At 47.7% G+C, this 12,607-nt stretch overlaps 1 protein-coding gene across 7 annotated transcripts in view; it reads left to right on the plus strand.

Annotated features, from left to right (window-relative positions):
• POLR3C (RNA polymerase III subunit C) overlaps window positions 1-12,607 on the plus strand; it is a 685,095-nt gene that overhangs the window by 646,769 nt on the left and 25,719 nt on the right. For all 7 annotated transcript variants that reach the window (XM_069652779.1, XM_069652773.1, XM_069652781.1 and 4 more), the window contains one exon: window positions 7,752-7,901. In XM_069652779.1, coding sequence (XP_069508880.1) covers window positions 7,752-7,901 — 150 coding nt within the window. The remainder of the gene's footprint in view (window positions 1-7,751; window positions 7,902-12,607) is intronic.

Here is a 12,607-nt window from a genome sequence, read left to right on the forward strand (position 1 = left end):
GTTCGCGTTCACAGCCATAGCCGACCCCATTCTCCCTCTTCTTTCTGTATTGCACATATTTGAACATCCCGCTAAGATGATTGGTTCTCTGACTACTAAACGGCACATTGTTGGTTCTATGCTCCAGCACTTGCTCTTCCCTCTGCACGGCTTCCCAGGGAGGCTTGGTCTGTTCGCGTTCACAGCCATAGCCGACCCCATTCTCCCTCTTCTTTCTGTATTGCACATATTTGAACATCCCGCTAAGATGATTGGTTCTCTGACTACTAAACGGCACATTGTTGGTTCTAGAGTCTTTTGTCTCTTGTTGCTTCTTCCTCGTCCCAGTACTAAAGTCATGTATGTATGAATTAATTTCAATGGGAAAATATGGGTCTGACCTACGATAGCCCACAAAGGTCTGGGGGATTGAGGGTATGTTTTGAGAGGAAAAAGGGGGATAACATCTCTCATCTCTCATGTTCTACTATTGTCTGGGCTCCTGTCGTCTTGTTCAATTGTCTACTATTGTCTCGTCTCTTTGTCTCGTCTGCTTGCGCCCCTCCTTGTGTCATTTCCTAGTGTTCGCCCCGCCCCCACCGTCCCCTCCCACCCACTTCCTCTTCTCTTCTCTCCTCTCCCTACCTACTCTGTGGTACGCTCTGTCTCTCCTATCTTTTCTAACTGCTTCTGTATTGACTATCCTGCTCTCCTCACTAAATCTGGTAGGAAGAAGTTTAAAAAGGGCATCCTGGTCTCCAACCCAGGACTCCCTATTGCTGATACCTATACCAGTGCTTTCTCTAGGCAAACCCTCACCGACATCCTTTTTTTCATTCCCTCGCCTGACCTATGGACTCTTCATATGGTCTCTGTGCTGTCTCCTTTCTCCTCTTCTCCCATTAATGGTAGCACCTGTTGGGAGGCCCTCCTGACCTCCTTCCACTCCTTTAAGGTCATCATTAATGTTTACCTGAATGGTACCGTCTTGGTCCAAGGCCCTCAGGCCAACCTTCTCCTCCGCTTCCTGCGCCTCATCAATTTTCATTCAAGTTCTCTTGCTGTCCCCTCTCTTTCCTCCACAGCTTCCTTGCCTCCCCCTTCTGTCTCTTCATTGGCTACTTTCCCCACTCCTCCTTCCTCTTCTGCCCCCCCCTCAGGCTTCTTCTACACCTCTGCAGGGCATACCTCTGATTTTTACCCCTCCCCGGAAGTCTTTCAAGGACGGCAACCTTCTCCAAATTGTCACTCTAAACTTTAGCTCAGCTGTCAAACACTCCTCTGACATCTGCCGTCTCCTTGAAGAACTTGACCTCGATGTCCTCGCACTCATAGAGACATGGTTCACGGCCAGCTCTGTCACGAGGTTTGACACTCTCCTCCCTGACGGCTACAAGATCCTCTCAGTGCCTAGGTCCAATTGTTCCGGAGGGGGTGTAGCCCTGATCTTCCCTGAGTGGATTCCTGCCTCTGTCATTCCTACGCAGGCCTACTCCTCTTTCGAATGCCTCGTCTTCAGGCTCTCTCTCTCTCTCTGTCCTAGCCATTCCCCTACTGTGGCTACCATGTATCGGCCTCCTGGTCAGATCTCCTCCTTCCTCTCTTAGTGGACGGACCTCTCCTCTTCCCTCCTGGTCTCGACCACCCAACTCCTCCTTCTTGGAGACTTTAACATCCACCTGTATGCTTCATGTCCTTCCTCTGGACTCTTTTGTGACCTCTGCGACTCTCTCTCGCTCTCTATCCTCCCCTCTGGTCCGACTCACTCTGCAGGGCACACTCTGGATGTTCTGATCTCTACAGACCTTTGCCTTTCTATCCCTCTCACTACTCCTCTCTCCTGGAGTGATCACTTTCTCCTTTGCTTCCAGCTCACACTCTCCACCACTCAGGCCAAGCCAACTCCAGCACTGCCACCTACCTTCTATGTTATCCGACCCATGAAGCATGTGTCAGTTGAGGCTTTTGCCGCCACTTTCTAACCCCCCACCCGTCCTCCCACTTCGGCGGACTCACACCCTGACACAGCCCTTTCTATGCTCCACTCTGCTATATCTGATTGTCTTGATGTTCTTGCCCCTGTCATGAGGATCCGCTTGAAGCCCAAATCCAAGTGCAACTCCTGGTATGACTCAGACCTCGTCAACCTTAAACGCAAGTGCAGGGTGGCTGAGAGGAAATGGCGTGCTTCCTATACATCCTCTGACCAAACTGGCCTGCAGCCTGCTCCAAAGGCAATACCGCCTCTCTGTCTGCACCAAGAAGAGAGCCCTCATCCAAGCCTGCGTCTCTGCTGCAGCCAACAACTCGGCCGATCTCTTTAAAATCTGCAAAGAGCTGGCCAATCCTGCTGCAGTCTCTACTTCCCCTATCCCCTCCCAGGCCCTCTGCACAGCCCTGGCTTCTCATTTCATCTCTAAAACTCAGGACATCCTGTCCTCTCTCTCTTCCTCTCTTCCTCCTCTCTCTACTCCCATCTTTTCCTCTGGCCCTTCTGTGGCCACCTCTCCTCCCTCCGTCTCTGCCTTTCCCCTGTTCTCCCCAGACAAGGTTTCTAGACAAGTCTGATTTATGAAAGTCTCATCAAAATAGGCTCTCTCCTGTTCCTTTAAAACCATCAAGGACCACAAGGACAACCTGGCTCCTGCTCTGGCTGACTTCTGCAACCACTACTTTGCCACTGGAGTCTCAACCCCCCCGCCCCCAAGCACTCCCTTGTGCACCATCTTCTTAAGAAACCCTCAGCCGACCCCTCCTGCCCTACCAACTACCACCCAATCTCCATCATTCCTTTCTTGGGCAAACTCCTGGAAGAGCTGGCCATCTCCCGGCTTAATCTTCGTACTGAATTGGTTGGTTGTCTCCATGACCATCAGTCTGGCTTCAGAGCTGCCTGAAGCACGGAAACTGCTCTCCTGAACATCTGTGAAGACCTGCTCTCCAACCTTGACTCCAATACCCCCTGTGTCCTCATCTTACTTGATCTCTGTTCTGCCTTTGACACTGTCAACCTCCGTGATAATCTGGGTATCACCGATCAGGCCCTGGCTTGGCTGATCTCTTTCCTCTCCGATCGACCCTCCCAGATCCAACTTGGGTCCTTCCTCTCTTCTATCTCCATCTCTACCTGTGGTGTTCCCCAGGGGTCTAACCTCTCTCCATGGGTGTTCAACCAGTTGCCCACTGCATTGCCCCTCTCTGCCCCAACTTTCAGTGCTATGCGGATGACACTCAGCTCATTTTCAGGCTCCCTTCCGCCACCTCTTCTCCTTCTCTCATCTCCGACTGTCTGTCTGCTATCCAGGAGTGGTGTGCCGCCAACTATCTCTACCTTAATGCCAGTAAGACTGAGATTCTCCTCATTGGCACACCTGCTCCCTCCTTTCCTGTCACTCTCTGGCCGGCCTCTCTTGGCCATCTTCCTTCTCCCACCTGTGAGGCTAAAAACCTCAGGGTCATCTTCTACTCCACTCTCTCCTTCTCTCCTCACATATCTGACGTCTCTAAGAAGTCACACTACCAGATGCACCTCCTCAGAGGTATTCTTCCTTTCCTCTCCTTCTCCCAGAAGCTCACTGTCTCCAGAGCTCTGGTTCTCTCTAGGCTGGACTACTGCAACAGCCTCTTTCTCAATCTGCCTGCTTCTACTCTCCGTCCTCTGCAACTCATCCAGAACAGGACTGTGAGACTTGTCCTTGGCCTCAAGCCCAGGGATCAATCTCTGCACTGGCTCACTTTGGCTGCGCGGATTAAGTTCAAAACCCTCTGCATTTTCCACAATGCCTTCTCGGGTCAGGAGCATCAATACCTCCAACTCTCTCTTCCTAAATATCTTCCTTCTCATGCTCTTTGCTCATCTGCCTCCAACTCCCTCAGGGTCAGTCGCTTCTTCAAGCAATGAGTTGGTGGTAGATCTTTCTTCAGGTGGGGCCTCCCTCTGGAACAGCCTCCCTGAAACTTGAAGAGAACCATCTCTGGTTTCCGGAAGCACCCCAGGACCTTCCTCTTTGCCTCTTCTTTCTCTCCTCCTCTCCCCTGCTGAACTCCTGACTGAAACTGCACTGGTCACCTGGCTACCCTCTGATCTCGGGCCCCAGGTCCCCTCCCCCACCAGCTGCACTCCTGCACTGCCTCCAGTGCAACCCCTGCACTTGGGGGCTGTTTCTCTATCCCTACAGTGCCCACCAATTCTTGACAATTGATGTCTGCACGTACTCCTGCACTTGCCACTAATCTGGCCGCACTTTTACCTATTGTTTTTATTTACTCTTACTGTTGATCCTATGTATTGCACTGCCCCCTCCCCCTTCGCCCCTCACTTACCCTTTCCCCCTTCCCCTGCACTTGCGCGATTTCAATGTCACCTGGCCTAGTAAGATCTTTGTCTTGCCTCTGTTCCCCCTCCCTTGCCTCGTCGCGCCTTGAAACACTTGTGTATAGGCGCGTAATAAATACCATATGATATATCTACGGGTACCTCATCTCCTCCCTCCAAGTCTCCTTCACCCAGGTGATCCTCCATCCTATATCCACCCCCAGGGTCAGGATCCGATAGCGACAGCCTTTCCCTGTCCACGTGGGGGGAGGATATCTTGGGGAAAGAAGTGAGGGCGCCCTCAGATTGCTCAGTGTTTAATTAAAGTATATTTTAATAGAATCTTGATTGGACATTCTCTTTATTTTTAACTGTTTTCCTTTGTTGTTTGGGTTGCTACTGAATCACATTGACACCCCTCGTGAGAGTATAGCCACGTTACCACAAAAGGCAATTAAGGTATATCTCTCATATAGGCCTGTTTGACCTTTATGATTGATGACTAAAGATACAGGGGAGAGGCAAAGGGCGGACAAAGGGAACATGGGCAGTGATGGATTCCATCCTTGTTCCTGGCCACCTAGTTGGTCAGATGCTCTCTCCCCCAAATATACACGCAAGGTCCTAAATAGGACTAAAGGGCTCATATTTGACTCTATACTCCCATGTTACTGAGTAATATTTATTTGTTTTTCAGTTGACTATGTGGATACAACCAGTGCTCCAGATAAGATTTTGAGGTTGGAGTATTTTACTCCCTATTTTTAAACTTTGACAGTAACTGTGATTTCAAGGGAGTCAAAATTAGTTTTCTCCTTCACAAGAGAGTAAAGCATATGTGACATCCTGCCGACGCATGCAAAAAGTTAACAGTATGGACATCATTATCATGTGGTCCACATCATGACAGCAAAGCAGATTTCGCTCACAATTAACAGGTAAAGCAGTGTGCAGAACAAAAAGCACCCTCTCACAAATGGAACCGATGAGCAGTAACACTGTGAGCTTCCCCTGCATACAAAAAATAGGTACCACAGCAGCATAAGGTTAACGTTTCCCTCAAACAGAAGAGGTCAGCTTGTGTAGGAGCTGTTCAGGCTTCCCTCACACACAGAAGGCAAATCAGGACAACAGCAATGCAAACCTTCACAATGTAGAATAGGTGGAGTTGATCCATGCAAAGCAACGCAAGGGTAGATGATACTCACACAGAACAGATAAGTAATGGGTCTCTGCAGTAGAATCTCTCCTCACATAGAACATGTGCAACATATCCTTCAGGAGTGCACACTCCCTAATATAGAAAGGGTATGCCATGGGTCACAATAGGTCATTCTTTCCTCACATGGAACAGGAATGCTGTGGGTGTGAACCGTACACGATAAGCACGCATAAGGTCACAGCCGTAGAAGTTCTACTGGCATAGAGATGAAACTGCATGGGATGGAACTGTGCAAGCCACCCCCACACTGAACAGGTAAATGAAGGACCACAAATGCAAGCTAGGCTTGCATAGAAAGGGAACAGCATAGACCTCATTAGTCCAAGGTCCCGTCACAAAGAGCTTGCCCAGCAAGGGCCTAAGCGATCCAAGCCCCTCTCAAATTGAATAATAGTAACTTACTAGTATTGGGAGCACCAAACACAAAGAACAGGAAGCTAATTGCCTCTGCAGTGCAAGCTCCTCACTGATAGAACTAAATTAGCATTGATATCTACTAGTTCAAATAATAAGGCTAGCTCTGCATCCAGGATCAGAACAACTTCACATAATTAGGATTTCAGCCTTAGAACAAATGATTTGTGTTCCAATTCCCAGCCACTATACAGCTGGTTAATTTCCTAAAGCATGTTGCAGAAGGTGATCACCCAATACGACTTTCATTTTTCCTGCACATTTGATTTCTTCTGTATATATTTACATTTTTAAGACGCAGGCAAACCTGGCCAATTAAAGAGTAGAGCAAACATGACTTGTATTCTGTGTTTTGAGGTTTTATGGTAGAATTGTCTGATGATTAAAGTCTGCATTTACTGGGACTAGTTCTACTTAATGGCATGCCAGTAATGTCGATGGCACAGAGAGGCAGGTGCACAATACTAAAATCTATATCGATTCTCATGGTCAAATGTTGGCTCACCCAAGGGACCCTTCGATCCTTCAGGGATCACTAAACTCTATCGACTGAGGTAATAACAGTGCTTGCGCTGACTGGAGAGTCAGGTTTTGAATGATTTAAATCTAGTTTCGAAGATTTGAAAGCGGTTGTGACCACTATGATTGCTGTAATGACAAACACTGACCCTTGAGCAAGTCCATGATGCTGCCGACCATTTATAGTACCATTTACAACATTGATTGCATGTTAAGGTTTAATGGGCATTTAAACTAGACATTGGATACTCATCCGTGCCCCAGATCAGGTTTTGAGGTGGCAGTAATGTACGCACTGTTTTAATAATTAGAGTGTAAATTAAATTGTAAGAGTGAAAATAATGTGAAAGAGTTTAAATAGTATGTGAAAGCAACCAGAACATTAATAAGCCTGGAAATTAATAGAACACAACTAAAACCGTTGTGTAGCAAAGATGTCTGGCTTCAAACTAGTAATTGTTTGTGAAAAACCACCTCTCACACATTAATATGTGTGAACACACCACATAGATGCATCTTGATGCATCATGCACCAGTAAGATATCTCAGCAGGTTGAGTGCTCTGTGCGATGTCTGAGAGACCTGCAGGTCGCAGGTTCGAATCCAGGCAAGGCCAACTCGGCCTTGCATCCTTCTAAGGTCGATAAATGAGTATCAACTTCGGTTGGGTGATAATTGCATGTAAATATGTTCTATGTACAGTACTTTGGTGAAGCCCCTATATAAATAACACATCTGTCTCATCATTAATAACAAATGCACAAAACACAGGAAGCAAGCATTATCTAAAAAATCCTAATTTGTTGGTTAAAATAATACTTCCCAATCATATTAAGTTGTCCATCTTATTACTGCTATGGTACTACATTGCTAGGAAAATAAATATGCATGCATTATGAAATGCAACATTTTCCATGAGCATCTACAGACCTAAAACACAGCAGAAGTTGAACAGAATGAAACCATTCCTCTCATTGTGTGCTGTTTCTGTCAGGCTTGGCGCATGCAGCACAGAGAAAAAGGTCTGTACTGCTCCTACATGGCCTGCAGGTTCATCCATGCAGATTAGAATCAAGAGATGTTCTGGCTTCCATCAAGTCACTTGCCCTTTGCATTGCACTCTGCTCTCAACTGTTGCTTAAATGGTACGCATAGAAAGATAAAAGGTGTCGTATTCACAAGATTTGAATGCGTAAAAAGGCCCAGTACGATGCTTATCTGGAGGCCAAGATGCATGTGAGTGCACAATTTATGGACTCCCTCGAAAGATAATCTCCATCTTTGTTCCGTTTAATCTTTAAGGCGTTTGCTGGAGAAGTCTCAGCGCATTGAAGCCATCTTGGCGTCCATGCAGGCTACCGGTGCTGAAGAGGCCCAGCTACAGGAGATAGAAGAGATGATCACTGCCCCTGAACGTCAACAACTTGAGACTCTAAAGCGCAATGTGAATCGGTGTGTAATTGGTTTGGAAATATTGCAAGGACCTTTTTTGCAGCAATAGAGGCTCAATGATCCTATCACAATTTGTGTGAGAACTATTTAAAAAAAGTGTTTCCAGATGTACATCTGATGACTGACTATTACGCTGTTTGTTAATCTTTAAATGAACATCAGAAGTGATCGGCCAATTATATTATATATATGGTGCTTATAACACAGCCAAACAAATTATCATATTTGCTCTGCACATTTATTAAATAAGAATCTCGCCCTTGCTCTCATGCCCTTGGAGTAAAGGGATACAATTGATGCAAAGTATTCCTAGAATTTCTTGTTTTCATTGTATGACTAGAGGGACGTCTAGTGAAGTCCTCCTGTCACTGTACCCTTTTCTGTTGTACGTCCCTTAGCCCATAAGGCTTTCGGGGCAGGAGTGCTTTTTAAGCACCCCATTTTGGTCCACTGCAGATACTATCATCCTGGAAGTGTTATACAGTAGAATGGTGGCAGCTACGATTTATTTTTGTCTACACCATGGTTGTAGCCGCTTACAATTAATTAATTCATCTTTCATAACAGGTTTAGTACCGGAGATCAGTCTCTTAAGTGCGAGATGGAGATTCAAACCTGTGTTGCTGTGTGTGTTGTCTTACTTCCAAGGCAAACAAGTTGCCTCTGAGCTATTCTCCCAGCCTGGGACCACATTTGTAGTAGCCATTGGGGTACTAATGCACTTTTCCAATCCCTGCTCCCATCCATTTTGTTTTGCAGCCTCCCTTTCTCTATGTGTACCACATGTTATGGCTATAATGGGTGTTTTTCTGATGTGGGTTTGTGAGGGATTCGACCATCCGCACGGGGAGTGAGCGCACGCTTGGGTTTTTTTTAAAAACTATTTTTTAGCAAATGGAATGATGGGAGATCAACTTCCGAGAATGTGTGGGGCTAATCCACACACATTTTCTAATGGTCGCTGGACAACAAACGCATAGTCCAGTGTACTCGAGGGGACACAGCCGACAGGCACAGTCCTCTCTTCACATTTATTTGACAGGTGACAACGAGGAGCGCACAAAAACATCGAGGAGAAGGGCAGCACCTTCCTCCTCCCATGGGCAGCCTAATCAAAGGCTCCATGGATCCACCCAGTGCTATTGTCTTAAGTTATGTGTGGTGGCAGGGCATACTGATGAGTGTTAATTGAAGCAGGCCCGCAAATAGGCCTGGTCAAAGAACTTAGAAATGGGCAGGAAAACAAACACCTCTTTGATATGCAATGTGTCACCTTGAAGCTATCTCCCATCTCTCTGTATGAAGGACAGTGAATGGCATGTCTGGGTCCACTGTTTACAGTAGGCAACCCCTGCAGAGCGGACCCCTTTCAGAGAAAGAAGTATGTGATTTGAGGGAGACAGAAGTCTGTTCTCACCACAAACTTCAAGGGGAGACCTGCGCTTTGATCAAGAGCCACAGGGGGCTCAGTTAACCAGAGAGACACTTTGATCTACAACAGACAGGAAGATGGGTGGAACTTAGAAGTACATGTTGTCACCCCTTACCCTTCCTGTTGCAAAGCACTCTGGTCCTGACCTCACGCATAACAGAAGATTGTTGGTGGGGACCCCGGATTGGTTCCTTAAGGTAGGCTTAGCCTGCACCAATCACTGGGGCCCATTTGGCTTTAAAAGAGGGCTGTGCCCCCTCACTTAGCAGATCATCTGAAGGCTTCATCAGAAGCAGGAAAGAAGAACTCAGCATTGGACCGTGGCTGAAGGTACAGTCTACCTTACAGCTTCCACCAGTGAAGGAAGGCCAGGATTTCCAAGAGTGAAGCAAGAGCCCTCCCCTAAACATTTCCCAGGGAACAGAGGGAGATACAGGACTCGGAGGACCCGTCAAGCAGCTCCAGAACCGGTACCCAGCCAGCACACAGCGTGCCCTGCAAGGTTCTGTCAGCAAACTTCCTCGTGGGAAGTGCCAGAGAGTCTTTGAACAAAGGACAAGGCCGTTGCCTGCAACTACTCGCCTCAGCTTTGGGCCATCCGCCTTGAAAGGACGCCACAAGCCCTGCAAAGAAGCTAGGAGGATTTGCCACACAAGCATCAACCAGCGTCCATCTTTTAAGGAAATGTTGGAGGCACTCGAGCCCTCGAACCGTGACCGCCTGCACCACTGACTGTTGTCACGCTGGAGTCACTAAAGCTGTCGGAGACTCCTCGACCAGCGTTTCAGATCCACCAACCAGCACAGAGATGATTCTTGACCATGAGCTGCCATGTAGGCAAGCCTGCAACCGTCCGTCCAGCCCCGCTTGCCGAACTGCCTGCCGCCTGATGCCCGCAGCTGTCACCCGTCTTGAACACTGTCACAGGAGCTGCAAAGCATCCTGAAACTGACTCGACGCTTTTGAGCATCAAGAACATCTCAAGCACCACCAGGTACATTATGGTTCTGTTCCCCTGGTCCTTCTCCGAAGGCCCCTCCTGACATTTACGACCCATTGCTCCCTTGGTGCTGAAACCAAATAACCTTGAACAGTTAAGACTGATTGCTTTACCGACTACCCTCCTGTCAGTATCCAGAGTGCATCCCTTTCCTTTGTGAAACTGTCTGTCCTCTGTGTTCCTTTACAGTGTGGGTTGTATTTTGTAGTGTGTAATAATAATAAAGTAGATATTTTTATACAACCTTGACTAGGCAGTCCCTTTTATCATTGGGTAATAATTGTATTTTGGCTTTGTTGTAAATAACCAACGAGCCACGACCTTGCGGAGATAAACCTGCCTTCCGTCCACGTTACCAAAATTGGACAAGTAGGTTTATAATTGACACTGTTCCAATCTGTTCGGATCCCTTCTGGTGTAATAGAGGTGTGGGGCTGATTGATGGTTTAGAAACCGATATTCATCCCTTGACCACTGGTGCCCCGGAAGTTGCTTTGTCACAGGACTAATCCCGCTCTGGCACCCGCTGTGGTCATTTAAGCTATTTTAGACTGATTTATATGTCTTCTAGGCTTCCCAATCTCAATCTTCTTTGAGAGTACAAGTTTGTTTGGTGTTTTCTTTTAGGAACAGCCCTTGTGTGTTTGCCTGGAGCATGATTGGTGGGCTGGCTTCAGCTAGCTCCACGGGAAATGTTTTATCAGTGGGAGTCCCTGGGCATTCCGCTGATCTGTACCTGAACTGGAAAATTGCTGATGATGATTGTGATGCTGGAAATGCCTTATGGAGGGGCAGGGTCTCCTGTTCTTGTCCTACCACTTCTCTGTGTGTGTTTTCTCTGTGTTCTGCCACTGAGGTCCCACCTGTACCTCTGGAAGTGCAGCTCTTCATTCTTATCTTTTGGTGGACATCTCCCATGGGATACCCTTATGGCACCCATGGGTGTGGGGTACACCCTTGCACCCTTTGTGTGTTTTTGGGCACCTTTGTGTTGCTCACAGAGCAGGGTATGGGCTGGTGGCAGATACATGCTGAGTTGGCAGTGACTCTGAGTGTCCTCCATTTTTGGGACACCCAGGCCCTGCCATAGGAATCAATGGATTCTTCTTAGGAGGCAAGGTGGACCCTGTGGCCTCCTGGTTTCTAGTGCCTTTTACCTTGTTTAGCAAAGTCCTGGAAAGCCCTGACTCTGTCCCTTCTTCCTGACTGGCTGTTGGGTGGAAATACCATATATGGCTCTTGGGCTGCCTCATGTCAGACTGACTGGATCCTTCCAAGGTGTTTTATGTTGTGGGTAGACCCCATGGATGGGACCTGTATGAATGGAGTCTGAAGTGAACTTACATTCTCTGTTGTGGGTGTCTGGTTTCTGTGTGTGTGACACAATGAATGAGACAGCCCTGCCTGAAACTGACATGAATGAAGTGTAGTATGTTGAAAGGCCGGGTACTTGCACCAATCCACATCTTTTGTTATGGGTGTCTGGGTGGAGTTAATGGCCTGAATGCCTGTGAGCCTGATTGGCTGCCTGCCTGCATGAATGCCCTATTGTGTCATTGGCTGACTGAGCCTTTTTCAGGTAGAGTGAATGAGGGACAGATGTGTATATCTGGGGACCTCTCACATACCAATTTGTTCAGTAGCTAAAGTCGAAGCTTAGCAAGAAGAAGCTGCTCCTTGAAGCCTAGCTGGAAGAGAAGTCTTCTGCTGCATTGCTTCAACAATCCGAAAGCTGTTGTGTCTCCCAAGGACTGATCCAGAGAGGACCTGCAAAGTAGACCTTTCCGCGAACTACGAAGGATCATCGTGCAAAACTGCTACTCTTCTTTGAAGTATCGGAGAAGGGTTCTTCGAAGTCCAGAGGAGGAGTGCCAGACATCTCGAGTCAGAGAAGTACATCAGTGTTGCCCAGGGTCTGGAAGTGTGTTTTGTGACTGCTGGAAGCTGTTGCTGTCTACCGCCCAGAAGAGGGGGTACACTGGCATAGTGCTGCTGGTCACCCAGCGCTGTGAAAGTTCCAAACTGCCCAGGAACATTTGAATGGACATCCTTGCAGTTACCCCTGACCACTTTTGCCTGATGCAGAGAGCCCAGAGTCGTTAGGTGCCGGGGAAGGTCTGCCGGTGGGTTTCCCGCCACCAGAAGCTATCGAAGTCATCCTGAGACTTGGCGAGGGTCTGAGGTCCACTGCGGTGGTTGACTCCAGATCGCCAGAAGTCTGTGCTGCAGCTGCAGCACAGAACAACCAAAGTCGAAAAACTGCAATATTCCGAA

Source organism: Ambystoma mexicanum, chromosome 1p (genome assembly GCF_040938575.1).
Source record: "Ambystoma mexicanum isolate Mex_15411 chromosome 1p, UKY_AmexF1_1, whole genome shotgun sequence".
Taxonomy (NCBI): domain Eukaryota; kingdom Metazoa; phylum Chordata; class Amphibia; order Caudata; family Ambystomatidae; genus Ambystoma; species Ambystoma mexicanum.